The following is a 19,815-nucleotide window of genomic DNA, read 5'->3' on the forward strand; positions in this document are numbered from 1 at the left end:
GTAGGGAAGTGGTTGCCATTTATTTTTGTCTACCCTTTTTCTCCTGTTTAAGGATAGCCAGGGAGATAGTGTAATATTTTGTATTTTCTTTTTCTTTTTTTTTATTTGTTAGATTAGGTAGTTCGCTTTTGGGAGTTAGTATCCCAGATAGCAAAAATCATTTGGGCCACATCTGGTCCAGACCCATCGGACGTTCTGGACCAGATCCGTGTAACGGACTCGGGCCGGTGTCTTTTGGCACAACGGGCCAATACCGGCATGGATCCGGTTTTTCCGGATCTGGACCAGAACTGGGCCAGCTCCAGACCAGATGTGGATTCCTTTATGGTGATTTGGCCCAAATGTGGGCAGGATCTGGTCCAGTACCATGCCGGATCTGGGCCAGCTCATTTTGTGTATTATATATTTAAAAAGAGTATTGCCTTTAAAAGTTACAAATAAAAAGAGTAATGTCCATATGCCACAGTATTTGTACAGTTCCCGGATAATACAAATCATACAAGTAGATAATGACTATTTAAGTAGAAGTGATAAATACCTTTAAAGCAATGATTACAAGCATCTTACCCAGACAGCAAGGGTGTCGGCCCAGATCCGACCCACAACTGGCCCGCATGGATTTCACACGGGCCAGATGTGGACTGGATCTGGGCCAGAACTAGGTTGCTGTCTGGGTACATAATACATAATTAAATATCTTTTTTTTTTTTCTCAAGGTATAATACGAAGGTTTTAGACAACAAAAAGTTTAAAGAAATGATTTAGATGTACAGACAATTACTGTCCTGAACACTATTAAAACAATATTCATATTAAAACAATTGAATTACTACACAAAACATCTTTTACTACACTACATCTTTTCTTTTGATAATTTTTGCATCAAAAGCAAAATTAAAGTTAATTTAAAACACTACCCCAAGTAGTATAAGTCTCTACTTCTAGTGCTTACTGTACATAATATTTGAACAAGCTTAAAACAGTGCTACACAATGAGAATAAGAAGAATCTGAATAATTACCACCGGGAAATTTTATATCACAGGGAAAGGTCTTACAAATGTGTGTCACCATTGTGTGATTGAGTTGGTTCTAGTTGTTCGAGTCTTCTGCAATGCCGTTTTTGAGGTAAATGCGAGCCCTCCATCTGACTCCACAGCTTAAAGACAGTTCCCACCTTTTCGTAGTCTCTAAAAAAAGAAAGATTAAATATATTTTTAATATTAACATATTAATATATTAAATATATTATACACACACAAACACACACATAAGGTCAAAGGTTTACATACACCTTGCAGAATCTGCAAAATGTTAATTATTTTACCAAAATAAGAGGGATAAGACATTTACATATTGTCCACAAGAGAAAAAATTGTTGAATTTATAAAAATGACCCTGTTGTTTACATCCACTTGATTCTTAATACTGTGTTGTTCCCTGAATGATCCACAGCTGTGTGTTTTTGTTTAGTGATAGTTGCTCATGAGTCCCTTGTTTGTCCTGAACAGTTAAACTTCAGAAAAATCCTTCAGCTCCCACAAATGCTATGCTTTTCCAACATTGTTGTGTATTTGAACACTTTCCAGCAGTGACTGTATGATTTTGAGATCCATCTTTTCACACTGAGGATAACTGAGGGACTCATATGCAACTATTACAGAATGTTTAAACGCTCACTAATGCTCCAGAAGAAAAAATAATGCATTAAGGGGTGAAAACGTTTTGAATTTGAAGATCAGGGTAAATTGAGCTTATTTTGTCTTGTGGGAAACATGTAACCCAGACAGCAACATAGTGTTGGCCCAGATCCGCCCACATCTGGCCCGCGTGAAATCAATGCGGGCCAGATGCGGGCCACATGTGGGCCGGATCTGGGCCGACACTGTTTGCTGTCTGGGAAGTATCTTCTGTAGCTTCTGAAGGACAGTACTAAATTAAAAAAATATTTAGGCAAAATAAGAAAAATGTACACCTTCATTTTGTTTAAAGGTTTTCACCCCCTTAATGTATTGCATTTGTGGCTCGTCAAAATTTGGACACATTACTGTTTTTAATGTTCTTGAAATAAGTCCCTTATGCTCATCAAGCCAGCATTTATTTGATCAAAAATACAGAAAAAAAAAATATTGTGAAGTATTAAAAATAATGAAATAAAATAATGGTTTTCTATTTTAATATACTTCAAAATATAATTTATTTCTGTGATCAAAGCTGAATTTTCAGCATCATTACTCGTCTTCAGTGCCACATGATCCTTCAGAAATCATTATAATATACTAATTTGATACTCCGTTGTTATCGATGTTGGAAACAGTTGTGCTGCTTAATTTTTTGGGAACCTGTGATACTTTTTTCAGGATTTATTGATGAATAAAAAGTTAAAAAGAAAAGCATTTATTTATTCAGCTTTGCCATCACAGAAATAAATTATATTTTAATTACAATTTTAAAAGTAATTATCAGTTAAAATATGTTTTTTATGAATATATTGTAAAACGTAATTTATTCCTGTAATCAAAGCTGAATGTTCAGCATCATTACTCCAGTCTTCAGTGTCACATGATCCTTCAGAAATCATTCTAATATTATTATTTGCTGCTCAAGAAAAATTTCTGATTATTATCAGTTGAAAAACAGTTATGCTCCTTAATATATGCAGAAACCATGATATACAACCGTTCACATGTTTGGTGTGTGTTAATAGAAATGACTGTTTTTATTTAGCAAATAGGCATTAAATTGATAAAAGTAAAAACATTTATAATGAAGCAAAAATATATATTTCAAATAAATGATGTTCTTTTGAACTGTCTATTCATCAAAGAATCATAAAAATGTTTCCAGAAAATGTTAAGCAGCACATTTTTTTTTTTTAATTTTTTAACATCTAATAATAAGAAGAAGAACCATTACTGATAACTGAGCACCAATAAAAATCCAGCACTAAATCAACATGTTAGAATGATTTCTGAACGATCATGCACTGAAGACTGCAGTAATGATGCTGAAAATTCACAGGAATAAATTACATTTAAAAAATATATTCAAATGATATTTCACAATATTACTTTTTTAATTTTATTTTTGATCAAATAAATGCATGCAGCCTTGAGGGTTAGCACTTAAACGTTAACATTGCTAGCCCACCATGACAGGCAGCAATCTTAAACATTAAATTTTAATAGAAGCAGTCAAAATTACTAAAGTTTAAATTAAGTAATTAAGATAAAATTCGTTAATTACGTATAATTACAGACCTCTGGGACGTTTTCTTCATGTTAGCAAGTCATCTGATAATAGGCCTAAAGTGTTCGCCGGTCCAACACCGATCTAAGGAGCAATAAAAACACCAAACCTTTAAGTTATCGAGTACACAACATAATAAGAGATTAATTTGTTAGTAGAACAGTGTGATCACACGGTGTGACATACCTTAGTGAAGTTTTTGAGGATAACAGCGTACAGTCCGTGCCTCGATCATCTTGATGTCTTCTTCTTCTATTAAGGTTTATTGGCGGTTGGCAAACAACTTTTTGGTGCATTACCGCCACCATCTGGTATGAGTGTGGACCAGAATGTTGTGTATAAGCATTGTTTAAAAAAAAAAAAAAAATCCTTCCACTTAAATTGGTTTCTCTAGTCTAAGATATTAAAACAGTATATTACAACACTTTTTTTTTTTTACTCTTTCCGCGAAATGCTAATCAAGCCAGCATTTATTTGATCAAAAATACAGAAAAAAGTATTACAATTTAAAATAATGGTTTTCTATTTTAATTTACTTCAAAATACAATTTATTGCTTTGATCAAAGCAAATATCTTTGACGTCTTCTGTTCTGAACTGCAGAAAAAAACGCGCTCGTTTCGGACGCGGCCCGGATCTGCTCTGCGACAGTAGTTCCCGCCACTGAAACCGGGCTTGGGCTGGATCTGTGTTACAGCACTGAAACGGATGTGACTGTAATACGGATTTGCCGGTTTGAAAACGGATCCGGCACAGAGTCAACTGCTGTCTGGGATGTTTTGTTTATTTTGTTGGCCTTGACCCTTCCTGAAGCTCTGTGTGCTTCCCTGTGTTCAATAAATTGTAATGTCTTGCATTGAAGTTGGTGTGGCGTGTGAGTCAGTAGAAGGGGGAAAGCTCCCTCCATTCCTCCACCACTTTCTTTATTACTCCTTCCCATCCCTAGACTGGGGAGGTATGTAATAAATTGGGGGCTCGTCATCTTGTTTGTTTGGCTGTTTTCTTTTGGTGGGGGGAGAAGACGTTGAGTGAGTATGGATTTTGATTTAATTTTTGATTTACTCTGTGTCCTACTGTTGAGGTATTTAACAAGTGCCGTAAAGATGACTTGTTAAAAGTGGCTGATTTTTTAAATATTTTAGTTTCCAGAGATGCATCTAAACGTATTATTAAAACTGAGTTGCAAAAGGTTTTGGTAGATCAAGGGATTTTACCTGATGAATCTGAGGAGGGGGGGAGTGGAGATAAGACCTCTGGTAGTGAGCGTTCTGAGGTGAAGTCACTCCCTGTTCCTGAGGCGAAACCGGTTGAGCTTCCATTGGCAATTAAATTGAAAGAATTGGACCTAATGGTTAAAAAGCAGGAATACGATATTCAGATGTTGCGGTTGCGTGAGCTTGAGTTAGAGATTGATCGTGAACGAGAGCGTAGGTCGTCTGACCAGTTCTTGTCTGATAATGTTCCAGTGACCCCTTTGCCTGGGAGGTCTCCAGCAACATCTCTGTCTGCTCCAGCTGCTTTGACTCCTGGTGATGGAGCAAGGGAAGCTGTGTTTGATGTTAGTAGGTATATAAAGTTAGTTCCAAAATTCCGTGAAGTAGATTCCTATTTCACTACGTTTGAACGTATAGCTGTGAAATTTCGGTGGCCAAAAGATGTGGGCTTTATTCCTACAATGTAATTTGGAGGGTAAAGCCCAAGAAGTTTGCTCCTCTTTGCCTATTGAACAGTCATTAGAATATGACATTGTTAAAACCGCCGTGCTTAGAGCTTATGAATTGGTACCTGAGGCGTACCGGCAGAAGTTTCGGGACTATGTGAAATCAGCCAAACAAACGTTTGTAGAATTTGCCAGAGAAAAAGGTAATCTTTTTGACAAATGGTGTTGTTCTAGTAAAGTGTCCACATTTGAACAACTTCGAGAGTTGATATTGGTAGAAGATTTTAAAGGTTGTTTGCCAGAGAAGATTGTTGTGCACTTAAATGAGAAAAAGGTGGCTAAGCTGTCTGATGCTGCTGTTATCACTGATGAATTTGTGCTAACACACCGAAGTGTTTTCCCTTCTGTGCGTCCAGGCAGAAATCGATCTCCCATCGATGATACCGATAAGGATTTGGTCCGGGCAGGTCACTTAAAATCAGGGAGTTTGCGCAAGCCTGATTTAAAACGTACAGGGGACAAGCGTGTATGTTTTTATTGCCTTGACCCAGGCCATTTAATTTCGGAGTGTAGGTCTTGGAAGCAGAAAAATTCATCAATGAAAGCTAAAAGTGTTGCTTTTATTAAATCTTCTGGGGATAATGACAGGTTGGACCCCGCTTCTGTGTACCAGCCTTTTCTCATGTCTGGCTTTGTGTCTCTATCTGCTGACTCTGAGTTAAGACCAATCACAATTCTTAGGGACACAGGCGCTGCTCAGTCCATTATTTTGGACAGTATACTGCCGTTCTCTGCTGTAACTTATACTGGTTCCGATGTTTTAGTGCGTGGCATTGAACTTGGTTGTGTTAAGTTACCACTGCATACTGTTTGTCTAACCTCTGATCTTGTTTGAGGAGTTGTTGAGCTGGGAGTACGTTCAGAGCTGCCTGTAGAGGGAGTTAGTCTTGTGCTGGGCAATGATTTGGCTGGTGGTAGGGTTTTTTCTAGCCCAGTTGTCGTTGAGACACCTGAACCGCCAATAAAGGTTGATGTTTCTAGTTTGTTTCCCTCGGTCTTTCCCGCTTGTGCAGTGACTCGTGCACAGAGCCGGAAATTCGAAGATGTTATTAACCTGTCTGAGTCATTTATGAATTTCTCTCCTGAATTGGTAGAATGCAAGTTATTCGTTACTCCGAGTAATTCCGTTTCAGAGTCTGATGAATTAAGTCGAACCGGTGAACTGTGTCCTCTAAAAGTTGGTAGAGAACAGTTAGCAGCTGCCCAAAAACTAGATCAGAGTTTGAGGAACTGTATTGATGCAGCAGTGGATCTGGTCGAATATCCTAAAGCTAGGATTGCTTTTTTTTGGGACAATGGTATTTTGATGCGTCGGTGGAGGTCTAGTATTTCCAATGATGAGGCTAGCTGGAATACCTCATTCCAGATAGTTCTACCCTTTGGCTACCGAGACCAGGTCTTAAAATTTGCACATGAGAATGTGCTCGCCGGTCATCTGGGTATTACTAAAACTTTTAAGAGGGTTTCTAAGTATTTTTTCTGGCCGAGTATGAAGTCCAGTATTTCAAAGTTTTGTCGGTCTTGTCATGTATGTCAGGTGGCAGGGAAGTCTAAAACAATGATTCCCCCAGCTCCATTACAACCAATTCCAGTGATGGGAGAACCATTTGGGAGATTGATTCTTGATTGTGTCGGCCCGTTGCCAAGAGCAAAGTCTGGCCATCAATGTATTTTGACCATGATGTGTGCAGCAACGCGGTTCCCTGAAGCTGTTACCCTGCAATCGCTTAAAGCCAACATTGTCGTAAAGGAGTTAGTGAAATTCTTCTCTGTTTTTGGTCTGCCAAGAGTCATACAGACAGACTTAGGAACCAACTTTACCTCCAAATTGTTTAAAGGCCTATTGACCAAACTTGGGGTAAGTCATCAGACCTCAAGTGCCTACCACCCCCAGTCACAAGGTGCACTTGAGCGGTTCCACCAAACGCTCAAGTCCATGCTTCGTGCGTATTGCCTTGCTTCCGGCAAAGACTGGGCGGAGGGGCTGCCTTTGTTAATGTTTGCAGCACGTGAGTCTGTGCAAGAGTCCATAGGGTTTAGTCCAGCTGAACTTGTTTTTGGTCACACAGTTCGTGGTCCCTTAAAGTTGCTTAGTGAACAGTTGATATCTAAGACTTCATCACCAGTGACTGTGCAGGAGTATGTTAGTTCTTTCCGTGCTCGTCTTCAGAAGGCTTGTGAAGTGGCTAAAGAACATCTGGCTGCCACACAGGCTAAAATGAAGGCCCGTTATGACCAGAAAAGTGTTTCTCGTAAATTTCAGTCTGGAGATTCTGTGATGGTTCTACTCTCTGTGCCTGGATCTGCATTGCAAACTAAGTTTATTGGACCTTATGTTGTTGATAGGCAGTTAAGTGAAACTAATTATGTTGTGCGAACCCCTGATCGGAGACGAAAGGTCCGTGTGTGTCATGTCAATATGTTGAAGGCTTATGTTGCCAGGGATGAGTCAAATACACCGAAGTATGCACATGTTGTTTCCACTGTTGATATCATTCATTCTGTTACGTCCTCCGCTTACTGTCCTGAACAAGATGGTTTGGAAGTAAATGATGCTCAAACCTCTTGTATTAGGTTACAGAATTCTGATATTTTGAATAACATTGAGTTACATCTGGCCCACCTTTCTAAGGAGCAACAGGAGGATGTTGTTAAGTTAATTGGAGATTATCCCATTTTATTCTCTGATGTACCGCAGCAAACCACTATGTTAACTCATGATATTGACGTGGGGACTGCTGTACACATTAAGCAACATCCTTACAGGGTCAATCCTAAGAAGAGAGAAGTTACGCGGATGGAGGTGGAGTATCTGTTGCAGCATGACTTAGCAGAACCTAGCAAGAGTCCTTGGAGTTCCCCTTGCCTATTGGTGCCAAAGTTAGATTCTTCATTGCAGTTTTGTACAAATTACCGGAAGGTAAATGACATCACTAAGCCTGACTCTTTTCCTCTACCAAGGTTGGAGGATTGTGTTGATCGAGTGGGTTCGTCACAGTTTGTCACCAAGTTGGATCTTCTCAAAGGCTACTGGCAAGTCCCCTTGACTGCTCGGGCATCAGAGATTTCTGCCTTTGTGACTCCTGACAACTTCCTGCAATATAAGGTCATGGCCTTTGGGATGCGAAATGCACCAGCTACGTTTCAGAGGCTTATGCGGGAAGTACTGTCAGGAGTTACTGATTGTGAGGCTTATCTGGATGATATTGTTATTTATTCATCTATATGGAGGGCTCATGTTGAAAAGCTGAACTGTGTGTTTGATAGGTTGGCTGCTGCCAATCTAACTCTATACCTGGCCAAGTGTGATTTTGCCAAGGCTGTTGTTACTTATTTGGGCAAAAAGGTTGGCCAGGGACAGGTACGTCCTGTGGAGGAGAAAATAACTGCTGTTGTTGAATTTCCCATTCCCACAACCAAAAGGGAGCTGCGTAGATTCCTGGGGATGCCCGGCTACTATAGAGGTTTTTGTAAAAACTTTGCCTCTGTAGTTTCTCCACTTACAGACCTTCTCAGTACCTCTAAAAAATTTGTTTGGACTCCAGAGTGTGTATATGCTTTTAATGCTGCCAAAGATATTTTATGCAATGCACCAGTGTTGTCTGCTCCGAATTTTGCCCTCCCGTTCAAATTACAGGTGGATGCAAGCGCTGTTGCAGCTGGAGCAGTGCTGTTACAGGAGGACCATGATGGCATTGACCACCCTGTGTGTTATTACTCTAATAAGTTTTCAAAATGCCAGCAGAGATATAGCACTATCGAAAAAGAGGCATTGGCATTGTTATTAGCGTTGCAGCATTTTGCAGTGTACGTGGGAGGTAATTGTAACCCAATTATTGTTTACACTGACCATAACCCTCTTGTTTTGTCTCGGAAACCAAGATGGCGGCGCGATCAGACGCAGCAGCTTCTACGGGTCCTAAAGATGGTGCTTTTATGTCTTTTAATGTCATCTGTTCGTCTCCAAATAGTGTCAATTTACCGTTAATTCATAAGGAAATCACTCCAAAACTCATCTATGATCGCCAAAGTCTTTTGGATATCGGCAACGGATACAAACACCAACTCTCGGCTGAGGGCTAACCCCACAAGACCAGCTCTTCCAACACTCATGCTCTCAAACGTTCGCTCTCTGGAAAATAAACTGGACATAATTCAGCTCAGTCGATCTACACAACATGAGGCAAGGGATTGTTTGTTTTCACTGAAACATGGCTAAAGAACAACATCCCGGACTCCGCCATTCAGCTGCACGGGCTAAACTGCTACCAAGCGGACAGAGATTCATCACTGTCTGGTAAGACTCGCGGCGGTGGCTTGTGTGTGTGTATATCAACAAAGAATGGTGTAACAATGCTGCGTTAGTATCAAAACACTGTTCGTCGCTGGTGGAGTTTATGTTTGTGAAGTGTCGACCGTTCTATCTGCCGCGGGAGTTCACAGCCATTGTTATTGTTGCGGTTTACATTCCCCCGTGTGCAAACGCTAAGGACGCGCTTCGTGAACTGTACAGCGCCATCAGCGAACAACAAACAAATAACCCCGACGGCTTTTTCATCATAGTCGGTGACTTCAACCACGCAAACCTAAAGACAGTTTTGCCAAAGTTCTACCAACATGTGAACTTTGCAACAAGGGGAAATAACACACTGGACTTTGTTTATACAATAGAGAAAAATGCATACAAAGCTGAACCCCGCCACCACCTCGGGTACTCGGACCACATCTCTGTTATGCTAATCCCAGCATACAGACCACTTCTGAAACTCACCAAACCGGTTCAAAAGCAGATCACGGTATGGCCAGAAAATGCCACCTCAGCACTACAGGACTGCTTCCAGGACACAGACTGGAACATGTTTAAAGAAGCGGCCACCTACAACAACCACACAGACCTACAGGAGTACACTGAAACTGTGACTGCTTACCTCAAAAAGTGCATAGATGATGTGACAGTCACCAAGACCATCACCACACGTGCCAACCAGAAGCCATGGATGACAGCAGAGGTTCGTGGGCTGCTAAAGACCAGAGATGAAGCATTCAGATCAGGAGATAAAGCAGCCCTCAAAACAGCAAGAGCCAATCTGTCTCATGGCATCAAGAAGGCAAAACATCAGTATGCTAAAAAAATCAACAACAACTTCAGCGACAGTAAAGACACTCGGACCCTGTGGCAAGCCATTCAGACCATCACTGACTACAAGGCCCCACCACAGGCCAGTGACGATGACACATCCCTACCAGAGGCACTCAACCACTTCTACTCATGATTTGAGATACAGAACGACACACCTGCACAGAAACTACCCACATCTCCAAACGACCAGGTACTCTGTCTCTCCCCAGCCGATGTAAGGAAGACCCTATCCAGGATTAACCCAGGAAAGGCTGCGGGCCCTGACAACATACCTGGACGTGTACTGAGAGACTGTGCTGCACAGCTGACGAATGTCTTAACAGACATCTTCAACACCTCGCTGAGCCAGGCAGTCGTCCCCACGTGTCTCAAATCCACCTCCATAATCCCAGTACCAAAGAAGTAACATGTGTCCTGTCTGAATAACTATCGTCCCATAGCACTGACCCCAATCATGAAGTGCTTTGAGAGGTTAGTCATGCATCACATCAAGTCCAGTCTCCCAAACACGCTGGACCCATTCCCGTTTGCATATTGCATATAGACCCTAAAAACAATATATTGATTAAAATTTTCTAAGTCACTTTTTGAGTGGAAAGGCTCTATGCGAGGGGGCGTGAACTATCCTGGATAATGCTGTGACTCACACCTGAGAAGACAAAGGCCCGCATAATGAGCTCCATAATGAGCCACTGAGTCAGGTGTGTGACTGAGAGGGAATTGCTACAAGAAAGAATGTGAGGAAAAAAGACATGTGTATACATATAACTATCACATAAAATAACTTGAGATTCACTTGGGAGTGCAGTTAAACAGTTTATTAGGAACAAACAAACAAATAAACAACAGAAGAGTCAAGACATCGTGGGTGCAATATCCAAAATATCCAAAACAGTGGCAGGAAACTGGAACCCAGGAAAACAGGAGACAGCAGAAACTGCATGAGAAAACACAAAACAGACGTGAGCAACACAATGAACGGACAATGACAAAGCAAACATAGGTGACCATACATACACTACCAGTCAAATTATTTAAACAGTAAGATTTGTAATGTTTTTTTTTTTTTTAAGAAGTGTCTTCAGCTCATTTATTTGATCCAAAGTACAGCAAAAACAGTACATTATATTTATTATAATATATAGGCCTACATATTGTTACTATTCAAAATAAATAAAGCACCCCCCCCACAAAAATTAATAAATAAATTAGTGAGCATGTTGATAGTCTTATCAGAAGCAACTATATTATTACATTAGCAATCACCAATATTGCCCACGTGATTTTATAACATAGATGCACACATGCTTTGCATGTATTATCATACAATACAAAAACAACATTTTATAACTGAGAAACTAAATTATTATTGTTAAGCTTATTATAAACATGTTTGAGCAGGTATTTGCAAACAGAGTAGGCTACTTCACAGTAAAGATTGGTCTAAACTTTCTTAGACATTTCTTTTATATCATTGTTTATAGAACATATAACTATCCTCACGTCGTGCAAGATTTAAATGCAATGAAAGGTTGCCTATCATATTTCAAAATGTTGCACTCGATTTCACACATTTTATTCTGGAGTTATAGTTTCGGAAAAGGTCACCTAGTAAATGCGTTCAACTTTGTCACAACACATTATCGAATGCCAATAAGAAACATTACTTACTCGGTATAAAATATCTCCTCCTCTGCCGGCTCCAGCTGTGCATGCGTTCTGTTTGTGAAGTAAACAAAGCTTTTTCCTCTCAGCGCATCTTCTGAGGTAAATACAAGGCTTATTCCTCACAGTGTGTTCTTGCTGCTTTGTTTACGGTGGTGTGGGCGTTTACATGCCGCGTGGCTCGCGTGGAAATTTGTAATAACAAAAGCGCGAGCAGCGCGTGGACGTGACCTAATTAGAGATAATGAGACCAGACGGAAAAACTGGACATGTTCTTGGTTTCATACGGATTACTTTATCACAGAATATTTGTTTTCGGTAAGACTTACTTCATTTAACAGTGGACATGTCAAGCTTTCTATAGATATATGTCTCATGTCTCTGTGTTGAGTATTTGCTGAGTTACAGTTCATTTTAGTGATGTGTTTCAAAAAGAAGTTCGCGGAGACGGAGAAGACAGAGAGCGCACCCTGTTTGTTTTCTTTATTCTTCAAAAGCACAAAGTTTAGTTGTTATTATGAGTGTATACAAATAAAAGTAGACCCCTTACTGATACGAATGGTGTATTGCTCTTATCTGTACGATCAAAAATAGCAGAGTAATTCAAGCTCATTTCGGCCTTATCAGGAAAATCTGCCTCAAAACGCGTATACGCATTTGTCGACCCCAGAGGGTTAATCTCTAAACCGCTGGCCACACAAGTGAGTACATCCCTAAGTGAAAATGTCCAAATTGGGCCCAATTAGCCATTTTCTCTCCCTGGTGTCATGTGACTCATTAGTGTTACAAGGTCTCAGGTGTGAACAGGGAGCAGGTGTGTTAAATTTGGTGTTATCGCTCTCATTATCTCATACTGGTCACTGGAAGTTCAACATGGCACCTCATGGCAAAGAACTCTCTGAGGATCTGAAAAAAAGAATTGTTGCTCTACATAAAGTTGGCGTAGGCTATAAGAAGATTGCCAAGACCCTGAAACTGAGCTGCAGCACGGTGGCCAAGACCATACAGCGGTTTAACAGGACAGGTTCCACCCAGAACAGGCCTCGCCATGGTCGACCAAAGAAGTTGAGTGCACGTGCTCAGTGTCACATCCAGAGGTTGTGTTTGGGAAGTAGACGTATAAATGCTGCCAGCATTGCTGCAGAGGTTGAAGGGGTGGGGGGGTCAGCCTGTCAGTGCTCAGACCATACGCTGCACACTGCATCAAATTGGTCTGCATGGCTGTCGTCCCAGAAGGAAGCCTCTTGTTTATACAAGAGAGTTTATACTCTTATTTTGACGGGACAGCAAATTTACACTGTTATACAAGCTGTACACTCACTACTTTACATTGTAGCAAAGTGTCATTTCTTCAGTGTTGTCACATGAAAAGATATAATAAAATATTTACAAAAATGTGAGGGGTGCACTCACTTCTGTGAGATACTGTATATACACATACGTATATAACACAGTTAGGTTCAGTCAAGTGATTTATTAATTTAAATAAATTCTGATTTGATTCTGTTGGTAATAGACGTTCATTGACCAAGTGCTTTTGATCTACTTGTTTAATCTGAATGGTTTGTGCCGTCGTATGAGGAAAACACCGCCTAGAACGCAAGTGAAGACTTCAAGTGCCTCCATACTTGTAAAAATGTGGAAAAATACTGTTAAACACGAAATTACAGAATATTTACATATAAAACTGGTCTATTTGAACAGGATTAGCATTACCTGAAGTTATTTTTCTTTACCTTTTTACAGAAGGTAAAAGTTGCCATAATCTTTACTGACATTGTATGTGAAGATACTCTGGCAACAAAGTGTACTATGATTGGGGGCAGTACTTTACATTACCACTTGTGTCTTCTGTCTCATTTCATAAGGATAAAATGTTTAACATTTTATGGTACATGTGATGTGTCATTGTGTTTTTTTTTTTTTTGCATGTTTGAGCAGAAATGCATCTTTGGTGATGAATGCAGTGACGACTGGTGAACACACAGTGAAGTATGAAGATAGCGTACTGAGAGAGGAACTGGTGTCTATGCTCAGAGGAACACGCAGCCATCCAGTGTAAGTGTTTCTTAAACATTTAAATATGGATGCTTTCAACATCTGTTTTTTTTTTTTTTGCCACTTCTCATTCCATCTGTTTTCTGATGATTGTCAGGCTACTGGTAAATCTGCTGCCAAAATATATTAGAGGAACTTCTGGGCCTAATGCTAAAGTGGCACATCGACTTCAAGTGGGTGAGTTTTTCTTTTTCTTTCTTTCTTTCTTTCTTTCTTTCTATGCTCAGTACACACTAGATCTGATTTCCTACTATGTTCTTGGCTGTACTTTTTACTTGTCTCTTTTCATGTCTGAAAATTTGTATTTTAACACCTCTTGTTATCAGTGGAGGAGATAACGAATTACAACTCACGTTACTATAATTAAGTGTTTGTTTTTTTTGTTTGTTTTTTCGTGTACTTGTAATTCCATGAGTATATTTTGTAACACTTTATTATAAGGAGTCCTTGTAACATGCAGAGATGGACATAAATACATGAAAATGTATTTAAAATAAAAATACAAAATACTGCCTGCAAAAATGTATTTAAATACAAATACAAAATACTGCCTGCAAAAATGTGTTTAAATACAAATATAGTATTTTGTATTTTGAAAATATATGAAATACATTTGAAAACTGGCCATCCAGCGAATTACCACTATTAAGGCTTGTTCTCACCAAGAATGATAATTATAAAGACAACTTTATTAGTGAATCCTAAGCATGTGCTACTGCAGTTATGTGATCTGTCACTGTAAATGCTTGAGCTCAATAACACAGGATTGATTTTGATTGGCTGTCAATGTTTTTATCATTCATCAGTAGTATAAAATTACTCTGAAAGTGATTTGGACAATATCATGTTTTTTGTGCCGTTATTGTTATAGTTGTGGTGTGGCTATTTGTTTAGATTTTAAAAAAGTTTTTAGAACTATATCTGGTCCCACTTTATATTAGGTTGCCTTAACTACTATGTACTTAAAAAAAATAAGTACAATTTACTTATTGTGTTCATATTGTATTGCAAAACACTTCTGCTACTACTGAGGTGGGATACGGGTAAAGTTAGGGACATGTTTGGTGGTATGGGTAGGTTTAAGGGTGGATTAAGGTGTAAAGCTGATGATACATGGGGCAAATTTTTGAGCAATTTTACTGAGCAACTTTTTTGAGCAATGTTGCTTGGGCACTTTCCCATTGAGAATGGGTAACAAATTAAAGTCCCACTTTATATTAGGTGGCCTTAACTACTATGTACTTACATCAAAAAATAAGTACAATGTACTTATTTTGTTCATACTGTATTGCAAAACACTTTTGCTGCTATTGAGGTGGGATACAGGTAAGGTTAGGGACAGGTTTGGTGGTATGGGTAGGTTTAAGGGTGGGTTAAGGTGTAAGGGATGGGTCAACAGTGTAATTATAAATGTAATTACAGAAATTCATTACATATGTAATTACAAATAGGTATTTTTAAAAATATAAGTACAATGTAAAAACATGTATGTACACAATAAGTGCATTGTACCAAATGATTACTTTAAATGTAAGTACATATAGTAGTTAAGGCCACGTAATATAAAGTGGGACCCACATTTATATCTGGACAACTTTAGATCGGTCGTGGGCCCTGTGTCTCACCTGGTTGACTGTTGATGGCAACATTGCCTAAAGTTGCCCGGCAACATTGTTAAAAAGTTTCCCCATGTATCATCAGCCTAAGGGATGGGTCAACAATGTAATAATAAATGTTTTATTATACAAAAATAATTACAGATGTTATTACATGCAGGTATTTTTTTTAAATATAAGTACAATGTAAAAACGTGTATGTACAAGTTTATTGTATCAAATGATTAATTTAAAATGTAAGTACATAGTAGTTATTGCCACTTAATGTCAAGCGGGACCCTATATCTTTATCATTATCGTTATATATAGTTTCTCTCTGGGCGTGCACACAGTAAGCTGCCTTTCAGAATGCGAGTAGGCCTACTGAATTCTTGAGTTCTCTTTCACAGCATACTGCACTTTTATTAACTCATCTCTCACTTTATTACTCATGTTTTTAATCTCCTTAATGGGTCAATAAGTCCTGCCACTAAAACCTGCACTGATATATTTGCATACTACAATATATATTGTATAGACAAGCAAATAAGCCCATACTAAGAACGCAATGCGTTCCCATAGAAAACAGTTAGGCTATAAGAAAAACGTGTTGCGTTCGCATCCTGGACTCATCTGCTTGTCTGTAGGCTACATGGGCTATTATAATTTATTAATAATGTGTTTACAGAGTTTGGTCTTTTAAAAACACTCTCTTAACGCATTAAGCATCGTTAAGCATTTTGGAATGCCCTCTTTGAGGTGCAAATGATCGACAGAAAACCGTGTGCTCTTATACTTTATCTTGTGGATATTTCAGCAAATGTTGCTTCACTTAGAAATAACATCTACGATAAATAAAATAAATAGGCTATTCAATCACTGCTGATTTTATTCAGGCTATGCTAAAAATGGTCTAACAACAAAGAATTCAACACCGCAAGTGCAGGCGGAGCGCCTTGAGGCTGATTTATACTTCTGCGTCAGACCTACGCCGTAGGCTATGCGTCACTTTTCATTTATACTTCTGCGTCGTTGTCCGCATCAATGTGCAGTATGTTTTCTATGTTTCAACGGGTATGTTTCTTGTGTAACCCGCAGTACCACGTCAATAGCCGAAGAAGAAGCGGTTCGTCAGGGAAGCATTATAGCTGTGACAGCGACAAATAAATATAAAATCATTAATTCATTATTTAAAATGACAAAAAGGAGACGATAACGGAACAGGAGAAGATGGCATTCTTTCAATCTCCACAAGATTTGTACTTGTACCATGGCATATCAACATTGTTTGTCGTGGACAACTATAGTGATGCGTAATGCTATGTAGTATAATAAATGATAAGACACTTATTCTTTGCTTTGTTTATTTTAAATAAGAAGGTATAACATTAAAATATATTAAAGTATACTCGAGTACATACGGAGGGAGGGGTTCTAGCAGACCAATCACAGTGCTTGCGGTCCGCGTAGAATTGACGCGTTGTTAGATTTTTGGAGAGGTACACATAGCCTACGATGTAGGTTCGAGGCAGAAGTATAAATTGGGCTTTAGAAGAATGCAGAGAACAACTAGCCTATTCTAAAAATCTTAAGCTGCTTGGATTCAACTTCATTTTAAATTTTTGTGATTGTGAACGGAGTGAACGCTGGCGCGCACTGCTGCCGCTGCTCCTTGGCTTTAGTTTGTTCGTTTATTTTAAATATTTGATTACTGTTGCTTTTTTGGTTGTCTTAACTAGAAGGATCAAAGGACCGTTTATACATAATAAGAAAATCTGTGACTCAGCGATCTTTACTGACTGGTCAACCTGTTGTTCCCAAACACGACCTCTGACGACCAGTGTTGGGCATGTTACTTTAAAAAAGTAATTAGTTATAGTTATTAGTTACTTCTCACAAATAGTAACTGAGTTAGTAATTGAGTTACATCATTATAAAAGTAACTAATTACCAGGGAAAGTAATTATTGCGCTACTTTTAAAAAAAAATTTCAAATGTCAAATAACTTTGGATGCTCCCAATATTAAATATGTTAAATTAATGAAATGGATACTAAAAATAATAAATTATTATTATAAAACATTGTACATTAATCTGCACTATTTATCTACTGACACTTAGTATCAGTCAGTCAAGCATTATAATATAATAATTATGATAATTTAATATTATATCATGATAGAACTTTAGTAATTAGAATAACCAAGTATGAATGCATACGTGTCATCAATATAAAACGCATTAAGGATTAATGAGCTGCTGGGTTCATGAATATTAATCACGTTGTCTGAGTTCGCTCGAATTGATTTGCTGAAATCAAAACAGGGACGATAACAGGTGAGCGTCAGCCAATGAGATTGTCTTTTGCGCATTAGTTCCGCCCACTACCAGAGAAACCGGCAGTTCTTAAAAGCTGAAGAATTCCAAAGAAACTCCGTTATTTTGACAGGAAAATACAACAAAGAATATCGTTTACATGTAGCGCGTCAATTCTGCATGTTATGAAAGACTCTCTTGCTCTGTATCCTTCTTTGCGTGCGTGTATGTGAGAGAAACCGACGGCGAGTCGTGCGCCTCCACACTGGAGTTTATGGTACGTCAAATATAGCTACACTGCGCATCCATTCAGCTGAACTGAAAAATTAAATTCTAATAACACAATATAGTAACGCCACATTTTATTGTCAGTAACGGTAACGGCGTTGTAACGGGGGAAACAGTAATTCTCGACGCTCTGTTCACGTGGAGCCGTCCTGGAGTTTTCCTGCAACTGCTGCCTTTCCTGGTCATTTTCACTAAAAGGATCAATAGGATTGTTTTATCCATAAGGATCAGGTGACTGTTTCATCTGTAAACAGAATCAGCAGCTCCGTGATTCTTAACCTTCACCTGACAGATTAAGCTGACACTACCTAACGTGGCCTCAGACGATGTCCCATCTTCTTAGAGATTCCTTGGAGTTTGCATTCAACAATGTGTATCAGCAGACTTCTCATGTGGATTATATTTTATTTAATTCTTCATCCAGTGACATCGATTCTCCAATATACTGCGGCAGAACTCTTTTTACTGAGATTCCGTGTCATCGAACCACCACCGACCCTTCAATCTCACCAGGATAGTATCTACTATCCTCGGCAGAAGTACATCCATCGTGGGTCACTACGGAATTATATCTACGATGACACCGGTCCAATATGATCGCTTTGGTCATCCACTCAGCGTCTGCCAAAGAGGTCAATACGGACTGTTGATCACAGTGTATTGGCCAACATCTCCAGGAAAACTAGCATCAAATCCGGTATGACTGATCTTACTTTTGGTTTATTCAATACTCGTTCCTTAACAAAAAAAAGGACCTCTTATTTATGATCTTCTGAATGACAGTAAGTTTGACTTTCTTTGTCTTACTGAAACATGGCAACAATCTCATGATTTTTCGCAGCTTAATCAATCTGTCCCTCCTGGCTTTGTTTACACCTGTCAACCTCGTGCATCTGGCCGAGGTGGAGGACTTGCGATGCTTTATAATGAGAAGTGGAAAGTTTCTCCCATGAACGTGCCTCTGTATGAATCATTTGAGTCCACTGTTTTGCAAGTTAATGGGCCTGTCCCTACTGTTGTAGCCACAGTTTATCGTCAACCCAGGAGTAATACTAGTTTTTAAATGATTTTTCTGTATTTTTAACTTTACTGAGTTCTACATCTCAAAATGTTATCATACTGGGTCATTTCAATATACACATGGACAATGTCAGTAACATTCTCACTAGGGATTTTATATCATATAATCATATAATCATATAAGATAGTTTTGGAATACAGCAATTCGTCGATTTTCCAACTCATTGTAAAGGCCATATTCTTGACCTTATTTGCTGTTCTGGTGTAATACCTTCCAACTGTCGTGCTTCAGACCTGCCCATATCAGATCATAAGTTAATATCATTCAGTGTTAACTTAATGGTTGGAAAAAAAAAACAATATGGGTCGTTCCATTTCATTTCGTAATATCAAGAACATCGATTTATCTGCTCTTTCTGATGGACTGGACAATTTCTTCAGGAGCAATGTTTTTTCTACTTTGGATGACTTGGTTTCCTATTATAACGAGGGATTGCATAGTGTGCTTCATACACTTGCACCTTTAAAAACTCGGTCTGTTTATTTTACCCATTCTGCACCTTGGTTTACACCAGAACTGAGACAGCTTAAAACTAAGGGGCGTCGCTTGGAACGTTTATACATTAAAACTGGACTTAATGTTCATAAAGATATGTACACAGATCATATGCTCTCTTATAAGAGTGCTCTTTTAACTGCTAAATCTGATTACTATTCGAATATAATTGGGATAGATGAAGGGAATACAAGGTCCTTGTTTAATACA

General features: G+C 38.8%; 1 protein-coding gene across 1 annotated transcript in view; it reads left to right on the forward strand.

Annotated features, from left to right (window-relative positions):
* si:dkey-11f4.7 (piezo-type mechanosensitive ion channel component 2) overlaps positions 1-19,815 on the forward strand; it is a 718,195-nt gene that overhangs the window by 666,524 nt on the left and 31,856 nt on the right. Inside the window, 2 exon segments of the mRNA XM_058786444.1 lie at positions 13,714-13,849; positions 13,851-14,007. Of these exon segments, the coding sequence (XP_058642427.1) occupies positions 13,714-13,849; positions 13,851-14,007 (293 nt within the window).

Source organism: Onychostoma macrolepis, chromosome 09 (genome assembly GCF_012432095.1).
Source record: "Onychostoma macrolepis isolate SWU-2019 chromosome 09, ASM1243209v1, whole genome shotgun sequence".
NCBI lineage: Eukaryota > Metazoa > Chordata > Actinopteri > Cypriniformes > Cyprinidae > Onychostoma > Onychostoma macrolepis.